The sequence below is a fragment of the Lathyrus oleraceus genome, chromosome 1, assembly GCF_024323335.1.
Source record: "Lathyrus oleraceus cultivar Zhongwan6 chromosome 1, CAAS_Psat_ZW6_1.0, whole genome shotgun sequence".
NCBI classification, from domain to species: domain Eukaryota; kingdom Viridiplantae; phylum Streptophyta; class Magnoliopsida; order Fabales; family Fabaceae; genus Lathyrus; species Lathyrus oleraceus.
The window spans coordinates 335643097-335663373 of record NC_066579.1 but is presented as its reverse complement, the minus strand read 5'-3'; the positions used below and the strand labels follow the sequence as shown (position 1 = coordinate 335663373).

At 34.7% G+C, this 20277-nt stretch overlaps 2 protein-coding genes across 3 annotated transcripts; one reads left to right on the top strand and one right to left on the bottom strand.

Moving 5' to 3' along the window:
- Positions 1 to 15435: 15435 nt before the first annotated feature.
- Positions 15436 to 19052, bottom strand: LOC127134514 (DAR GTPase 2, mitochondrial). Of its 2 annotated transcripts, none has more exons than XM_051061807.1 (8): positions 18746 to 19052; positions 18554 to 18658; positions 17897 to 17974; positions 17103 to 17256; positions 16915 to 16985; positions 16451 to 16547; positions 16001 to 16206; positions 15436 to 15802 (listed from the first exon to the last, which is right to left on the bottom strand). In XM_051061807.1, exons 1-8 carry the CDS (start codon positions 18917 to 18919, stop codon positions 15551 to 15553), a joined length of 1137 nt encoding a protein of 378 aa, XP_050917764.1. In that variant the 5' UTR covers positions 18920 to 19052; the 3' UTR covers positions 15436 to 15550. The 2 variants fall into 2 exon arrangements, with proteins under 2 accessions (XP_050917764.1, XP_050917763.1); XM_051061806.1 differs by having other exon boundaries at positions 18740 to 19049.
- A 160-nt stretch (positions 19053 to 19212) lies between these two features.
- Positions 19213 to 20189, top strand: LOC127134540 (uncharacterized). Its single transcript, XM_051061808.1, has one exon. The coding sequence runs from the start codon at positions 19316 to 19318 to the stop codon at positions 20063 to 20065; it is 750 nt and encodes a 249-aa protein (XP_050917765.1). The 5' UTR covers positions 19213 to 19315; the 3' UTR covers positions 20066 to 20189.
- Positions 20190 to 20277: the final 88 nt, after the last annotated feature.

Below are 20277 nucleotides of genomic sequence, written 5' to 3'. Positions count from 1 at the left end.
GTCTTATAGCTTAGGTAAAATTGGATAACTTTGGATGACTCGGGTCTTATTAATAAAATTATATTAGTATTAAATCAAAAATTGTATTAATATTAAATTAAATTGAACCAAATTATTTGTTCTCTAAAAATTCTAAAAAAACATGACGCTCAATGTGTACTTTTTTTACACTAGATTAACTGTAAATTAAATTGTATTTATAAATGATTAAGATAGAAGTTAATTATTAGTAAAAATTTAATGATCACGATTAGGGTTGGAAATGAGTCGGGTCGAATTCGTTTCAGTTTGACTCGTTAGGAATTGATTTAGTTCAAATTTTGGTTCAGGTTTAACACTATTTTTTTAAACTCAAACTCGATTCACTATAAGCTCAAACTCAAATTTTGGTTCAGGTTTGACACAATATTCAATTCGTTAGGTTAACTTATTCAATTCGTTAGGTTAATCTCGTAATGTTCAACTCTCTTGTTTCACGGATATAAAAATTATTTTTAATTATTTTATATATTTGATACTTTAAATTAATATTTCTTTTAAAAGGAAAATATTAAAATAAAATAAAAGTTATAAGATTGAAATTTATATGATGATGATTTTATTTATATAATTATTTTTAGAAGTATTTTGTTAATTTGAGAATATAAAACCGTTGGTTAAAAAAAAATGTAGGGTTAAGATTTGGAGTAAATCTTTAAATCTACTCTTAACGATAATATAATTCTTTTTAAATATAATTGAGTTGACTCATGAAACTAACGAGTCGAACTACGTATAGTTCAAATTCGACTCATTTAGTTAACGAATTTAGTTTTTCACTCATATTCAGCCATTTGATTCATGAACCCAGTTCAATAATTTGATTGTCGATTCGAGTTCCAAACTATTTTCGAGTTGGTTCGATTCATTGTCAATCCTAGTAAAAATTAATTGATAGTGTAAAATCTCAGTTATAATGAATATCAATTATTTTTTTATTTTTATTTTTAATTATATTCAAAATTTTAATTTTTAAAATTTATTTTCTATTTTAAAGTTTTATTAATTTTTTAAAATAAAAAATATATAAAAGCGGTGTTGGTTTAATTTTTAAGAAGGCAAAAGAAAAAAATTAATCTCTTCGCTGATAAAAATGTTGTGACTCAAGTAATTCCAACTTATGCTATGAGGGTTTTTAAATTTCCCAGAAACCTATGCCAAGATATGGAAAAAATATGGGGTGCTAAGAAGGAGGAAATAAAATATTTGTTGGACCAAGTGGGATACCCTATGCAATAGAAAGAAGAAAGGGAGTCTAAGCTTTAGGGATATGTGTTTCTTTAATGATGTCTTGTTAGTCAAGAAAGGGTGGAGAATTTTGAATGACCATATTTCTATAATCCATAAAAGTTTGAAAGCTAAGTATTTGGCTAATACTAACTTTTGGCAAGCCAAAAGTAAGAATAATGATAACTTCTTGTGGAAAAATAGAAACTTCTAGCAGGGTGCTGTTGGAGTATTGAGAATAGCAGACCATTAATATTTGTGAGGATCATTGGATTGTCTATTAAGGATGATTTAAAGTCATAACTTGGAGGCCTTTAGTTTCAAAAGTGTTTTGCGTTAGAGACCTAATTGATAAAGGGAATCTAGATTGGAATATACCTTTGTTTAAAGATAATTTTATTTCCTATGATACAAACATAATCACCTAAATTCCTAAAGGTGATAAAGATGAAGAGGATATGGTCTTGTCGGTGACTAATATGAATGGTACCTATTCAGTCAAGTCGGGGTATCACTTATTCTAGGACTAGGAAAACAGAAGCAAGCCAAGCACCTTTGAGTATAAGAAGTAAGATAATAAAAGAAAAAAAACTTGTGAGTATCAAAACCCAACCCAAGATTAAAGTGTTAACTTGGCGTATCCTAAATGATATTATCCCAGTCAGAACTGAACTCTGCAAGAGAGGGGTTCAATGTCCTTTGCTTTTTCCTGTTTGCCTTGCTAAAGGGGAGACCATTAATCATACTTTCATAGGTTTTGATAGGGAGAAAAGGATTTGGTTTGGATCAAAGCTAAACCTGAATTTCCGTAATATCAAAGAAGCTAACCTAAAAGAATGGCTATGGGAAACCATTCAGAAGAAAGGCAAGGACAATATTAAGGATGTTCTAATTATCCTGTATAGCATTTGATGGGCACGTAATAAAATGGTTGTTGAGGGAATTTATCCACATATTCAATATTTTCTTAAACAAGAAGAGAACAATAACATGGAGCCTAACAACAACAATCAAGGTATGGCTAACACTGGTGGTACTCAAGAGTATCAAAACAACAAGAAGGATATGGATAAAATTCATCATACGAATCAGGCCATAGAGAGGAATGTTACGTGGATAAGCATAATCCTAAGAGAGACCAGAAAAGCAAAAGCTATCATAAGAGGAGAAACAACCTGCATGATAAGCAGAAAGAGAAGATGGACATTATGAAGGTTAATTAGAACTTGCAAGAGGAGAAAATTAATCAGAATAAAGAAGGTATTTACATTGTTGAAGATAATAACAACTAAGAAGATGAAAGCAGGGCCAACCATCAACAGAGAAATCATCTTACATGCTAAGAAAACAAGAACAACATAAGTAAAAAAGAGAGTCAGGACATTGAAAAAGGGAAAGGTAAATCCACTACCAAGAGAAAAGAAGAGGACACTTACTTCCAGAAAATGTGCAAGAGGTTGAGATCCATGCACCAAAATGAATCAAATAAGGGGATTTGGAGTAGTAGGAATTTGTATGTTAGTGAATTGTCCAATATTGACCTTCATACTAATAATGTTGATATGGATAGGAATCATCATAACAATAATCATCAAACTAATCAACAGAAGAATTGTGATAAGGCCAACATGAGAAACAAACATGAAAAACACAAGAAAAAGACAGACGACGATCATAAGAGTGACAATGACAATAACCAGGTGTTATCCTAGAAATTCTAGATGAAGAAAGTCAACAAAGAATGGTAGTAACTAAGTTGGAAATTTTTAAGTGTCAAAATCTTCAATCAAAGACTTTAACATTCTAACTACACCGACTAAGATGACTCGACTAACCTATCAGATGAGTCATGGAAAAGACTGGTTTAAAAAAGTATTAGGAGCAGATCCACAAGATTAGAATCACTCTCTTTTCGAAATATGTTCAAAGGGTCGAAGGGATTTGCACTAGCTAGCTCTTTGAAAAGTTCGAGATCGACAGGTCCATCAGATGTGAGGGACTGATGACAGTCTGCCATTGCATGAATTTAATCGAAGAATCGGATCGAAACAAGTGAAAAATGAGCCAAAATGAAGAAGGAAGACCAAATAATGAGGAAAAATAGCTAAGTGTGAAGATTGTGGACTTAGTGAAATTTGGGTGAAAAGGGGAGCAAAGAGAGTGCAACTTCGGGAAAAATCACATGCATTATCGCGCAACATCGTGCGAGTGATAAGGCAATAAAATATGCATCGCATGATGCAAGTCATCACGCACACAATGGTCCTTTTTTATGAGTTTTTTCTAAAGTATCTGATCCATTTTAAGCTCCTTTTAAGGAGAATTTTTTCACTTTGATAAGGGTTATGAAAATTGGAGAGCAAAACATGATTTGGAGATTATAACAACTTTGTTAATTCTCCGACAAGGTTGAGCTCGATACGTCCACCAGATGTGAGGGACTTAGGATTTTCTCAAGTCCAAAGACTTTGTGATAAGGAGATGTCTCAAAAACACTGTAGAAGTCAACCAAAGACTCTCGATAGAGGTAATTAAGAGGTTCAAAGCAGTTACCAGCGTAGTTATCAGCATGGTGGTTGTTTTTTAGTAGTTTTATCTTTTAAGACGCGTGGAAGCAAGTTAGAGCGATGAAGCCTATGTAGTGGGACACGTGTCAGATCCTTAAGATCTATCAATTGTTGATGGTTACTGTTGTATTAGTATATAAGTCAATCTCAGTGAATGGGATCGAGGTTGCAAATTTATACTCATTCTCTATAGAACTAAAGTATCCAAATCATATAGAGAAAGAATTTGTGAAAAATATATGAGTCTGCGTCCATCTTTTAAATTCCTTTAAAGTATTTTCATTTAAAGCATTTATTCTTATGACATTTGTTATGCTTTTTCTCTACTTTATTTCTTCAAATAAATTATGAATTTACATTCAGTTCGTCAATTTTCAAGCATTTAAGTATTTTTATTTGCATTTTTTTTGCACATATTGTCTTTGAGATTTTTCAAGTTTAATCACTTAAGTGAACCAAACTCGTGATTGTTTGATAGAAATACCAGTAAACACCAAGAAAATGTTGAAACTAGTCAAAAGAATACCTCACAAGTGATGTAGGAAATTGGGGAAAACCAACAACAAACCTAGATTCGGGCTCACAAAAGTAGCAACAATAATAAGGAAAACAACAACAATGCTAGTGGATCGCATCAATATTCAAATTGAAAAAACAATAATGAGAGGAAGATGAAAGAGGATCATACCCAACTAAAAACGAAGAACAAATCAGAGGATATTAATAAGTTGATGAGTCAGCTTAACGTCGACATACAAGAGCATGGAGGAGAGATCGAATATATGGACTCATGATAAGTGGAAAGACAGGAGAATCAACATTCATATAGATCCTAATCTTACCATCCCAGATGAGTGGAACTTAGAGACAAAAGGGTTACAAAAATTCTTCTTAAGCAGAAGCTCAAGCGACCCCGAAAGCTCTTGAATTTACCAAAATAATGAAAGCGAATGAGATAATGATGTTCACCAATGGCAAGGATGTGGTGGGTCTAGTGGAAAAGTGGATAAACATATATAATAGGGTCGACCATAGCCATTTGAGAAGGTTAACAGTGCAAGTGTCTCAAAACCTATAGAAGTCCAGACTTGGGTGAGTTAACTACATTAGTAGACTAGACAATGTTCAGAACCATAAGATGTCCTAATTAGAAATTAAGAAGAGAATCAAATTATCGATCAAGCGCCCCGTGTTTGGATTAATTTATCTAAAAAAATATGGATTAATATAATTTATGTGATTTATCTTATCCACCTTAATGATTAGAAAAACCTAAGTTGTGGTATTTAAGGATGGTAAAACGGGTCATAGCCCACCAGACCAACCCACGGACTTATAAAAAATGGTGAGCTGGGTTGTGATTTTGGGTTTGCCTACCTGTTTAGCCCACCCCGCCAAAGCAAAAAATCTCGCAGGCTGAATACATAATGGGGCGGGGTTGACTCGTTAGTCCGTTAAAAAAATATTTAAAAAATGGCCCAGTTTAAGAAAATAACAAATGGCCCAATATTAAAAAAAAAAAGAAATGACATAGATCTATCTCTCTCTCTCTCTTTGCGTTGCAGTTCCAGACGCCTCTCATTCTCTTTCACTGCAGACTTGCTCGCGGCAACCATCACCACCCAATCACGCACGACGAAGCGAAACCACAATGAAATCACGCACAGAGAAACCATCGAGTCTCGACGAAACTCTCATCCTCCAGGTAAGACGAAACCAAGGACTCTCGACAACACTCTCAACATCAGTGATATGAATTTTAATTTAGTCAAATATTTTCGAGTTTGTGCAATTTGTTTAATGATGATGAGAATGTTGATGAGCACAATTTATTTGTTCTTGAGTATTTTGACAAAAAATAAAATTTGCTTCTAATTCAGTTGTTCCTATTTCTTTTTCTCACTTTTTTACAAAACAATAGTTTGGTTTGTCTTATGTGCTTTGTTCATGGTAGGCTCACGGTTTTTACAAAACATTATACTACTTATACTAGTCCTCCACGTTTAATTTCAATCTATATATGATTTTTAATTTAGTTAAATTATGAGGGAATTTTACATGATTGGAAGTCGAATCTCCTATAAGATATCACATTGTTGAATAATGTGATATCAAGAATGTAACATATTTCTAACCTTGTTGCAGTTGAGCCATGTTTATAGACAATGTTTCTTATGCACCCATGTGATTGTTCCGCAGATTATGGCTTTAGGTGTGATTGTTATGCATAATAGTTTGCATATGTTTGAAAGTATATATTATGTTTGATCATTTTGAATATATTTAAAACTATATATTATGCTTGAAACTATAATTGCTCTACTATATATTATGTTTGAAATTATAACTGTTCGACATATTTTTTGCGTTTAGGACTTAGTTTAGATATGAATTTCTTAGCTCCAATTGATGAGGATGTGAATTTGGAACTAACTGTTGAATAAGATTGTGAGTCGGTGGAACCTATGGTTATATATTAGGGAGCTGAAATTCTAGGTGTGGAAGTATTTTACTATTATAGAAAGGTTGAATAGTGAGGGGAGACAAAGAGAAAAATGCAATGCATGTGGTTCATCATACGCATGTGGAGTAAAACGATATGGGATAACTTCTCTAAAATGTCATCTTGATATTTGTAAGATAGTCAATTTTTGAGATGTTGGTCAGATGGTGTTAGACATGCAAGGAAAACTAAAATCATTAAAGGTTGATAATTTTATATCTCGTGAAATGTGTGCTCGACTAATTATCAAACATGATCTTCCTTTTAAATTTGCTAAGTTTGATGAGCTTACAACTTGGCTTCAGTACTTGAATCCTGATTACATTCCTATCACTAGAAATACCGTCAAGGCTGATATTGTGAGAATATACAATAGGGAAAAAGAGAAGATAAAGATAGAAATGACCAACACTCCTTGTATGATTTCTTTAACTTCTGATTTATGGACATCAATTAATACTGAGGGCTATATTACTTTAGCTATTCATTATGTTGATAAAAATTGAAACATTGATTCTAGAGTGCTTAACAAGTAAATAAATCCCCTATTGTGTGAAAATATTGAAGCATTACTTTATTCTCATAATTGGTTGCATGTTTTTGATGATGATAATTAATTTTAGTATAAATATGGTTATCTACTGTTTTTTATTATATTTTTTACTAACCATTAAATTTATTTCACTGTTTTATAATGTAGATAAAAATGATGATGACAATGAAGATGAAAAAATGGTCCAATTTGTTATAAGAGTGCATATAATATTGTCGACCTTGATAATTAGGATTTAAATTTTAGAATGCTCCACTCTTGTTTTGTTAGACAATGTTATGTAATTTGAATCAATAAACTTTGATTTTTTACTTAATACTCACTCCGTTCCTTTTTAAGTGTCACTTTCTTGATAAATTTTTGTTTCTTTTTAATTGTCACTTACAGAATTCAAGGTAATATTAAATGCACTTTTGTCAAAATTACCCCTATGCAATTATTACAAAGAGAGAAAAAGTAAAATGAATGTAGAATATTATTAAGGGTATTATAGGTAAAATGAGAATTATTGTTTAAAAATTAACAATAATAATTAGCTTTCTTGGTATGTGTAAAAAGTTAAAAAATGACACTTAAAAAGGAACAGGGGAGTACTTATTATGGTTTTGGTTGGTTGAACTTAAACTTTGGTGTTGTACTTGATACTTATTATGGTTTTGGTTGATTGACCTTAAACTTTGGTTGCTTAATGGTTAATTCTAGTTATCAAGTACCACAAATATTTATTTTGCCTGATTGAAGGTTAATACTTGAACTATAATTTATGAACTTTTGTTAATAGTTTTATTTTAGGTGAATTTTTTTTATGGTTTTAGATTTTTAGTTGCCATTTTATGCTTTTTAATTATTTGTTTGATGCTTTCTAATTGAAATATAAAAAAAAACTTTTAATCTATTAAAAAATAAAAAAATAGATGGAAAAACTCGTCGTCTGTCAACCCTTCACATTGACGGATCGAACTGAAATTTTTAGTTCAATTTCATTTGACGGACTTATCCACTCCAATTTTTTTATAGCAGACTTAAGATGGGCGAACCGCTCGCCCCGTTTTGATACCGCTAGTGATATAGGTAGTAGTATTTTAAGAAAAATAGTAATTTAAAGTGAATTCGGTGATTATATATTTATCATCTTACAAAAAAAAATACTTTGTGCCTCTAAATATTAAAATATTCCAAAATCCGATAAATAGGGCCACGATTTGTTGCGAAAGAGAAAAAACGAGATAGTGTGATATGGCCTCTCTTGGATTCTCACTCTCAAATGCCAGATCACTCTACCCACCGCTCAAATTAGGGTTTCCTTCCAAACCTCGAATCCTTTCCATCTCCACTCTCAACTTCTCTTCCACCTTCAGGTTCATACCTTTCTTTTTGTTGGTATTCTTATTTCTACGTTTTCTGTAGATTTTTCTCTGTATTTTCCCAATCGATTCCATGTATGTTTTTCACTGTATCGAACTTTATGTGACTTAGAATTTCTGCTATTACTTTATCATCCAGATGCATAGGGTCCAGAAGATTGCAAAAAAATCATAAGATATTGACTGTTTCTGCTACAAACTCCAACTCTAGTGGTGGAAAAGCATCTAACAAAGGGTCAGATGTAAAGGAAACTAGCAATGCTTCAAAGGGACCTCCTTTCCTTACTATTTTGTTTGGTTTCTTAGTATTTTTCATTGTTTTTAAGGTCATTGGGTCCATTGTAATGTGGTTGGTGAGTTTGATTGTTAATGTGCCCCCTCCTAAATAAACATGTTTGCTGTAATGTCTTGCCTTAATGTCCTGTTGTTCATATGTTAAAACATTTCAATCATGTTTTGATTCCGTTAGCAATAAATTGCTATACCTCTATTTCTGAAACATATGATTGGTGAATTCAAATTCAGTTCTCTGTTTTGAAATTCAATTACTAGAAACTTCATTTCTGAGTCTGAATCATGTTCAACAATAAATTGGGATATCTTTTAAAGGAAACTTTCACATCGACTGTATGTCCTAACTTGATTGTGTTACTTAATGAAATGTGTGGATGTTTCCAACTTGATTGTGATTATGTTTAATTTATTTATTTTTTAAATTATTACAGTGTGTTTGGGTAGTATTCAGGGTGACGCCTTATTGTATTTTTGATATAGGGAAATATAAGGACAAAGACGGTGCGCATACCTTTGAAGATATTTACAGATTCTTGTATATTTTCAAGAATCTATAGCATAAGATCGTTCTTTTTTTTTTTAATTTCATCATTTCGTATACATTTTTTGTATAGAAGATTCTTGTATATTTTCAAGAATCTATAGTATAAGATCGTTTTTTTTTTTTTTTAATTTCATCATTTCGTATACATTTTTTATAATTACTTGCTTTTAACATTGCAATCTAACCATCTCAGGTTGTTTTTCAATTTTATTAATGTCTTATAGATTGTCAATATTATAGTATATTATATTTCCTTGACATTTAATCATCTATATTAGATTGTCATCATATCATTTTGAATGTTTTTAAACTTTATTCTGATAGTGTTGATATCTTATATGTTATCATTAGTATAAAATATATTGTTAATGTAGGTACATTGTGATATCATAAAGTCTTTTGTATAACTAGGACCGGTATTCTGTAATTTTATGATATGATGTTCTTTTTCATTTTCAATGTTTCTGAATTTTATTATCTTGACAAATTCATTATTGTATTTAGGTGTGATAATTGCAAGACTCGCTTATATAAGGATATTTTCTTGTCTAATACATTAGTTTATAATCTTAATTTGGTACTTTTCATGGTTAACTATATCAAAATTGATCCTTATAATGTTTATACTATTTATTTAAATTTATGAATTTTTTTGCAATATTCAAATTGGAGGAAGTAGTTATAATTATTTATTTAAATTTATGAAAAAGTTTTCGCAATATTCAAGTTGGAGAAAGTAGTTATAATTAATATCGACTTGTGACAAATACAAGGATTTGGTAGAGAAGTACAAGAATTTGGTAGACAAGTGAGTTTAATAATATCTTTTTATTTGACGAATGCATATTTGTTTTTTTTAAAAAAATATGTTTTTTATTATGGATCTATTTTTATTATTTGTCCTGGATCTTTAAAAAAATCGTTTTTTTTACAAAAATAATCCACTTTTTCAAGGAAATTTCCAAAATACTTTTGGTTTCAAAAAAAATTCCAAACTACCCCACTTTTAGGAGGAGTCGTCAATTGAATTGGAGGCTCCTCTTAAAACTTGAATGGAGACGCTAATTGGATTGGTTAGAGCAGGTGCCCTAGCCAATCCAATTGGCGCCCCTGTGTAGGGTTTAGGAGGAGGCGCCAATTCAATTGCAGACTCCTCCTAAAATGCATTTTTTTTGGTAAATGGTATACGTGATAGATATATTTGATATATGACCAATTGATATTAATAAAATTTTCCGTTTACACAAAGAAACCTAATGGTGATGATCGGGATCACCTAACCGACCTCCGGTCCCACATCCTCTAGCTACCCTAACCCGTGGCCCTAACCCACGTTGACGATTCTGTACCGGTGTTTGATCATCTGAGGGGCCAGGAGCGTCATTACCAACTACAGGAGAAGGTCTGTTGAGGTATTCAGACAAGTCGACATAGTCTTTAGTATGCATCGATGGTGTATCGCCGTAGTTGAGCTCATGACCCATGCCAGAGAAGTTGGGATGTGGTTGACTCATTGATGGGCGACCGAGACGGTTGAAGGGAGACATGGGTGTGAACGATGCATCGAGGGAAGGTTGGAAAGGTTGTTGGGGTGTTTGGTAGAGATAGGGTTGTTGGATGTTTTGGTTTTGTGAGGTTTGGGCTTCTTGGCTACGGTAGGAGGAGGGGCGGTTGGTGTTGAATGATCGTTGGGTGTGTTCTGGCTTAGGCGACTTTGGTTGAATGATCCATTGGTCGTTAACTTTGCGCAGATGCCATTCTCCTAGGCTAGCTGAGGGATCTGGGATATTTTGGAGCATACCGAACTGCAGCTTCACACAATCACTGTTGTACATCTCCACAGTTGTGAACCGTATTATAGGTGTGCATGCAATCCATACGGCCGCGTCTTCAGCGTTGACCTCATGGTCATGATCCAAGTTAAGGTATGGACGCCAAATGAAAGATAAAAAGTTAACAAAAGAAAAAACTTACATATGTTGCGATGTTTGCAACCGTTCCTCTATGTGATTCGCCCATTGTGAGGATAAATACTTTGTCGGGGGGGGGGGTGGTGTAGATGAAACTACAAGAAGTTGTTGCAGATGAAATTGTAGAAGAAGTATTGTAGAAGCAGTAGTGAGAGTGATGGTGTGGAAGAAGTGTTGATGGAGTGGATGTATTTATAGGCAAATGGATGGGAGCATGAAAAGTTGTGCTTGCATGGTGTCTCCATTTGAATTGGCGACCATGTACAACCTTTAATAGGGGGTCGCCATTCAAATTGGCGCCTCCATAGGGACATGCATGCAAGACCTAGGTCTGATTGCTTGGTTTCGAGGTCTGAATGCATGCTTTGACAAGGTGTCTCCACTTGAATTGGCGCCCATGTGCAAGAAATGAGTGGGGGCGCCAATTCATTTGGAGTGTGTGTCTGCATGTCTGACACGTGGCTGTTCTCTCTCTTGCATGCTGAACATGTCACTTCTTAGTATCTTGCATGGTTGACACATCATTTCGGAGTAGCTTGCATGTGTGACACGTCATTTCGGAGTAGCTTGCATGTGCGACACGTCACTTCGAACTAGCTAGCATGTGAGACACTTCACTCCTCTATTTAAGTGTCTTACTATCAACATCCAAGACACTTCACTCACATTCATCTGCAGTAAGAAAATAGTTTTCATCTGCACAATGTCATCTTCATCATTATACAGTGTCAACGTTCACTGCAACAGTGAAACATACGAGTCTGAGCTATATGATTTTTGTTTTCGAAACACCGATACCATTAGACTCACGATCAAGAGAAATGCAACCTTCTTGCATTTGAAAAAAAGAATACAATCCTGTATAGGATCGGGTATTGTGTCAAAGATCACGTATCAAAATCCAATATTTTTTTAGAATAGTCAATGCAAGTATTTCCCCCTTAAGGTACGAGACGATGAAGATGTTGAATACATGTTTGTTAGTCATGAACATTCAGGCTGCAACTGTATTGAGTTGTACATTACTCTTCAACCATGTATACCCTCTCAATAGTCTCAACTAACCAATCAGGATGAATCTGGTGAATATGATCGACAATGGTCAGATGACATCAACCCAGAAGCAGAAGCAGAAGTGGACGTCGTTGATGAAGAAGAAGAGGAGACCGAGATACAGGTTGATCACATACTGAACAACGACGATGAAGATGATGATCAACCACCACCAATACCTCCTAGTCATGTCTATAATCCGCCTCAACATATGACAAATATGGATCTTCACGACGATGAAACATCCAACAGTATTTTCTATAATCCGTATCCGAGATCAGAAGGCGAATTAAAGATGGGAGACATGTTTCGTACCAAAGAAGAATGTGTTCTGGCAATCAAAAAATTGCACATGAACAACTCTGCTGACTTTACAGTGAAACACACTGATTCTAGAAGGTATGTTATCGAATGTCGTAACATGCTTTGTAAGTTTCGTTTGGCTGCGTCTTACAAGAAGAAAAACGACTCTTGGGAGATCGCTTCAATAGACCCACCTCACAGTTGCATTGCAACTAACGTTGAACAAGATCACCGTAAACTAAGTGCAGCGTTGATATGTCAAGACATTCTGCCGTTGGTTAATAAAGACCCATCAGTGAAGGTGAGTATAATTATATCCCATATCAGAACAACATATAATTATACTCCATCTTATAAGAAAGCCTGGATTGCGAGGACAAAGGCTGTTGAACAAGTTTTCGGCAACTAGGAGGATTCATACAAGGAATTGCCACGGTTTTTATGGGCACTAAAAACATATGTCCCAGGAACTATGGCAAATATGGAGACATTGCCAACGATGATGCCAGACGAAACCTATGCTACAGGTAATAGAATATTTCATCGTCTCTTTTGGGCATTTGACCCGTGCATCAAAGGTTTCGCGTTCTGCAAACCTATTATTCAAATTGATGGCACTTGGTTATACGAAAAATACGATGGTACTTTGCTCAGGGCGGTTGCACAAGACAGCAACAACAATGTCTTTCCCATTGCCTTTGCTCTTGTTGAAGGTGAAACGGTTGGTGGATGGGATTTCTTTCTTCGACATCTCAGAACGCATGTGACTCCACAAGCCAATCTCTATTTGATTTCTGATAGACATGCTGCCATTGAGAGTGCCTACAACAACCATGACAACGAATGACATGATCCTCCTTCTACCCATGTCTACTATATCAGACACATTGCACAAAACTTCATGCGTGCTATAAAAGATAAGAATCTTCGCAAAAAGGTGGTGAATGTTGGGTATGCTCTAACTCAGCCGTCATTTCAATATTATCGTGATGAAATTAGACTGTCTAATGAAGACGCAGGAAGATGGCTAAATAACATACCAGTAGAGCAGTGGACAAGGGCATTTGACAGAGGTTATCGATGGGGCCACATGACAACAAACATTGTGGAATGCATGAACGGGGTATTCAAAGGAATTCGAAATCTGCCGATAACCGTCTTGGTAAGATCAACCTATTATAGATTGGCTTCTATGTTCGCAACCAGAGGTGAAAGATGGAGTGCGGTGTTAATGTCCAGGCAAGTATTCAGTGAGTGTTGCATGAAGGTCATGAAAGAGGAGAGCATCAAAGCTAGCACACACGCTGTAACAGTCTTTGACCGTCATAGGTAAAATTTCAGCGTCCAGGAAACAATGGACCACAACAAGGGGAGACCAATATTAGCCTACGCTGTTAGACTAAACAGAAGTTGGTGCAATTGTGGAAAATTCTAGGTCTTCCGCATACCTTGCTCCCATGTCATTGCAGCATGCGCTTATACTCGTCAAGACGCTTACAACCATTTATCTGATGTGTACAGGGCCAACACCATCATGAATGTATATAATCAAAGCTTCTCAGTACTACCAATGGAGGATTACTGGCCTCCATATGAAGGTGATATTGTTTGGCACAATGGCGAGATGCGTAGAAAGAAAAATGGAAGGCCAAACAGCACACGTATCAGAACAGAGATGGATTCCACAAATAAAATGATAAGATTATATAGTATATGTCGTCAACCAGGACACAACAAGAACAACTGTCCCAATCGAGGAGCATCATCTAGGTCTTAAGCTTTTTGTAACATTGTATTTCTGTAACCTTCAATCATTATATATCATGAAGTTTTTGTTACAACGAGGTTCACAACAAACATCAGTACAAAATAAGCTATCTGAAAACAGAAATATTTCTAACTGATTACAACAATCAAATTGATGTCGTCTCGACCGAACATCATTTCCCTAGCATCCTTATCAGTCTTCATTCGCACCCAACCAAAGATATTGTCAAGTCTCTCAATACTTCTAATTTTTTCTCCTTCTGCTATTTTCCCATCTAACCAACGAACCAGCTCCCTCTTCAGTTGATCGAACGTAGTGATGTTCCAGAACAGCATCAGCATTTGAGATTTGTCTCTCGCATAAATCACCTTTCCGTATCGGCGACGAACACCAAACATGATTGTCAAATGATTATATGAGATGTGGAACAATTACTCACACAACGCATCTATTTATAACACAAAAATTGCATTTTAGGAGGAGTCTCCAATTGAATTGGCGCCTCCTCTTAAACCCTACACAGGGGCGCTAATTAGATTGGCTATGGCACCTGCCCTAGCCAATCCAATTGGCGCCTCCATTCAATTTTTAAGAGGAGTCTCCAATTCAATTTGCGACTCCTCCTAAAAGTGGGGTAGTTTGGGATTTTTTTTAAAACCAGAGATATTTTGGGAATTTCCTTGAAAAAATGGATTATTTTTGTAAAAAAACCAAAAAAAATCAGGACAAGAATACCTAGAATAGTAAGACTCATGCTAGAGAAATTGATCCAAAAATAAATACAAAAGAACATGAAACAATTTACAAAGAAAAAAACGTACTTAATTGAACTCAACTAACATTGGAAAATGATTTCTGAACTCAATTGGCTGTTGTAGCTGTTTTTTGGGGCATTTTTTTTTCCTGGAGCTTGTTTTTAGGGACTCTAATTGTGTTCCATTTATGCAGAATTGACAGAACAACATCAAGGACAAGTCATTATACTTTTGATAAAAATTGAAACTTCAACAGAATTAGTGACAACAATTTCATAAAAGATTTTCTGATTCAAACATTCACTTTGCAAAGAGCAGCTTCATGTTAAACATGATCACGATTCAAGATGTTTTTCAAAAACACTTTATCTTTAAGGAGTTGGTTATGAAATTTTTAAGTAAAATAATTCTACTAAAATAAAATAAAGTTAAATAATGAAAAATCAGTTAAAAATGTAATGGCAGATTAATTTAACCAATATTATAGATTAGGAGTAATAGAATGGTATCTAATGGCTTTTTGCTTTGTAAAAAGATATGGTTAGACTTTGCAACTGAGTTGAACAGTTAGATTTAGAGGTCAATACACACAGCATTGGCCTGACAATGATCAGTGAGTATTTCTGGGAAGGTTATCAAAAATATAATGTCCAAGACGACCCGTACGGAAAAGATTAAGCAATTTCCCGGCAACCATGACATGAGCATCTTCTTCAGATTCAGTAAAAACATGGAAAACTTCCTGCAAGGCAGTAAACTGTCTAGCAATAAGTGCTTCCATTTCAACTTCACATCTTATATTGCCTTCAAAAGATGATACTGTTTCATAGAGTGTTCTTCGAACAACCTGCACTACGTCGTCCTGCAAAACACAAAGTTAACCTGAAATGAATTTGGATTTTAACTAGTAGAGATATCGCCAAAGATTGACCTTTCAACATCAAACATTTATTTTGGTTCAATTTTTAGCTATACGAGTGTTCTTATCAGAATACGGTTTGAAATCATCCATTTGAAACACTAAATAAGATTGAGATATCTGCGTAAATAGTGCACATACCTGTGTGTGATCTGTATGGATTTGGTTTTTCTGTTTCATTCGCAACCCAGAGGTAGTCGAGCATTCTGTTGCGCTGTTAAGGAAAACCCAGTCACTATCCTTGTTTGATAACTTCGCCCATTTCTTGTACTGACCACTAGAGTTGTGAATAGCTAGAAAATATTGAGCAGTTTCTTTTCTCTCAGCCAAACAGTCCCCAATTGCTCCTGCATAAGGATAAAAATAGTGAACAGCTCAGATAGAATCAAAATAGTGAATCAGTATTTTTTGTCTTTCAATCCTAAAGGGACGATAAGTCGATAACTCTACTCCCTATGCATTACTTCCTCGACTCGATATACTTGTCAAAAGTTCTCAACACTTTTCCATTGCTCAATACACATACACTTTACCACCACTACATAAGAATGTAAGAATTAGTAGACAAAGAAGCAAACCAATTGAAAATACCTGTTAAGAGTAATTTTGATAGAACATCAATATCAGGAACCTTGGGAGATAAAACAGCTGGAGTGTCTAATACATAAATATTGGGATGGCTAGCAATCTGAATGGAAGGAAAATTTTCGCGGGTAAGAATAGCACAAAAGAGATACTGTTATGATCCTTCTTTTGTAAAAGAAAAAAATCTTAAAACTGGACAGAAACAGAACTTGAAAAGCAAAAGAATAATTTTAATTTAGACAAATAAAATGAGATTTAAGAGAGAAAAAAATGACAAAAGGTTGTATGAGATTCAGATTTTACAAAATCTATTTAGAGACCTATTAGAAGTTCTCAGAACCATCAGTATGACAGGAAAGTTATAGAACTGATAGAACACATGATGAAAACATACAACTTTGGAGGTCTGCAAGTATTTTTTTCTAGCAAAACCATAAAAAGTACAGTGCCAAAGAAACAAAAAATCTAACCTTATAACTTCTAATGTCTTTAGTTTCCCCTGGTTCTGGACTCACAGTTGCATGCTTTAACTTTCCTTTTTCTACAAAACAAGAAATTGCAAAGAAGTTATTAGAAATAAATTTTAAAATTTTGTGAGCATGCATTCGCTAGTGTTTCTCAAACGTTTTCACTAGAAATACAATATTATTTTAAATACCTGCTGCACTAATTCTCCCCACTTGATGCAAGGCATTAGCAAGTGCTGATTTACCGACATTTGGAATCCCGATTAACATTACTGTTGCAGTAAACTTATTAGCATGATCGGTTCTCTTCAGTTTTCCCACCTGGCGTTGTATAAGGCTTAGGAACTGTCTACAGGAAAAGTTCTTTATTAGTAGATTAGTTCATGAGCAGATAAAATCAATATCAATAACTTTTTTGTTTTCATATCTTAAACAAATTTATTTTTGAAACTGGGAAAGTCAATACTATCTAATATGGAATACCACCAAGTTAGATCACCCTGGTCACTGTCAATTTGATTACAATGTTATTTCCACGCTAAAACTATGCGTTGATAAGAGAAACAAAACAAAAGAATTATAAAATGTAAGAGAGAAAAAACCTATAAGCAATAACAACTTTCAGAACCAATGCCATGACTTAGATTGTACTTTAATTGCCACACTAAAGTAAAGAAATCCTCATCATTATAATGATATTTTTGTGTATTACAGACAAAACCATTGTCACACTTGCATCTTGCCACACACATACTCTCACAGTTTCATTATAACTAATATCAAATGTGAGGTCTTAATTGAGTGATTCAAATCATTTTAAACACATTGTAATGTACGCAACTGCAAGATTCAAATTTACAAACTAGGCTCCACATCCTTTAACAAGGTATAGACTTAACAAAGCCAAACAACTTGATATTTGCATAAAAGTATTTATTCCCTAGACTTGACAGAAAAACACGTAATAAAGAAACTTATAGTTTACCTGTCTGATGCTGTCCTTGTTATGAGCATTGACTCCACAAGATATGCAGTTCATTTCGCTAAAATAATCCATCCATACCTGTTCACAGAATAAATTTCAAAAAGAAAATTTATTTTCCCTAAATGCAGTTCATTTTTTTGACACATAAAAAATGTTCAATTACTCTATAGACCCTTGAACTATTTGACACCATCGTTGCTCTGCCGGAAACAGAACCGGCATGCATGCCATTTATGGCTCCGAAACAACAGTATGTTGCTTCATGGCTTTTGTAACTGCGAAGAGCACTGTTTTTTTACATGAAACAGATCCTTGAATAGACTGTGATAAGCTTCTAGACAATGGTTCGAAAAGTTAAGTTCGACTTCGATCTAGCTAGCGTATGCTGATCAGACCTCCTTCATATTCTTGAAGGAACCAGCTCCCAATCTAGTAACCGTCTTAGCCGATGTTATGTATTTCATTGTGTCAAAGAAATACACAACACAGTTACTTCACGACACTGATTTGAACTTATTTTAATAAGTTTTTCATGATAGCTTATAAAAACAACTTAAAGCATTATATAAAAGCAATTTAATTTAATTTAATTTCATCTTTTGTTATAGCAATCGCACTTATAGCAAATAAGCTGCTTATCTAACATAAGAGGGATACCTGTAAAGCGGAACGAGAAGCTAGATCAGCTTTGTTGAGCGCTATAATCTGGTTTGAGGAAGTTTGATACTTTCTGAGTAAATGGCATTGAGAAGATAATGGAATCTGAAATTGAAGAATGCAAAATTATATGTAGAGGTTAAATAATTGAAACGAAAGAGAGTTGCAGAAGTATTTATATATAACCCTTGCATCTGTGACATGGACGATGAGATCAACCAAAGGGATTCTTTGAGCGATGGCGCGAGTAGAAGCGGCCATGAAAGGGTCGTGCCATAGAGCTTCATGGAGCACGCTGCTTTTTCTCCTTTTGATTCTTTCCCTTACCGCTCTTCCTATTCGTTTGCCAAATTCTGATGCTGCCATTCTATTTGAAATGAACGGTGAGTGTTTCTTTAACAAAACTTGTGTGTTTTTTCAAGTAAGAATCCACTTTCTTTTATTTTCGAAATAATTATTTTATTTCGTTTTGGATATTATTCATATCAATTCTTAATAGAAAATCTTGTGTGCTCTATTTGTTGTCACTTAAGATAAATAGAATAATTAGTGAGTTGAGTTTAGATAAATAGAATAATGAGTGAAAATTGATGAGTGACAAATTGAAGTTTACGAAGGTTTGTAAGGGGCAAATTGGTCATTGCTTAATTAAAGTCACTAAAAGACAAACAAGTTTATGACGCTGCTTGTGCATAGCATATTAGCATCTATAATACCACATTCCCCACAACCCACAGTGAACATTCGAAGGAAACAACGAAAATGGAAGACGTGATAACAGAAGCAGCACCACCATCAAGATTACTAGAAGAAGACCTAAACAATTTCACACCACCATCTAAACCTCTTCCTTCACCCTTTCTCATCTTCCCCCACCCTCAACAACAACAACCCCTCAAACCGAACCTCCTCATCATCGCTATCTCTTCTACTTCTCTCTCCCTCTTCCAAACCATCCTCAACTACCAAACCCTAACCGCCTCACTCGTCCTCCCTGAACTCCCTCTCTCTGATCCCGACAACACCATCGACATCCACTCCATCTCATCTAACATCCTCCTCGCCGCCGTTCGTACTTCGATCTCCGATATCCGCGCTTACGCTGTCGCTGAGGTTCTACTCAATGACCGGATCCGTCCTGATTCGGTTATTATACTCGATTCTATCCAGCCGATGAATCATCGCGGGTTACTCTCGTCTGATGAAGCTGTTGCATTCAAGCTGGAGAGCTCTGCGGAAAGGAAGAAGGCGCTTGAGGAGAAATTGTTGGGCGGGTTGGAGTATTATCCGTCTGGTAGCGTTGTTGATGGGCTTGGTGCCGCCATTCTTGGAAGGTGCCAGATTCTTAACCTTAGGGCTAGCTTGTGTGTTTCTTGGCCTCAGTTTGATTCTTCCGTTGTGTTGTTGTTGAAGGATTTGCTTCGGCAGTTTGATTTAGGTTTTAATGGTGACGAGGCTTTGAAATTTGGGAGGAATAGGGATCATGTTTTCCAATCTCATCTGTATATTTGATTTATGTATGTGACTCTTTAAAACGTGATTCCGGATGATTTGAATGTTTTGATAGATGAGATTTTATGTTAATTTGTTTGGTACTATGGTGGTTATGAATACATTGTTATTGTTTGTCTTGCAATGTCAATTGCAATGCTTATATTTAGCCAATATTTATGTTCTTTTGAATTGAATGTTCACTCGGTTTTGTGTAGCTGATCATTATGCTA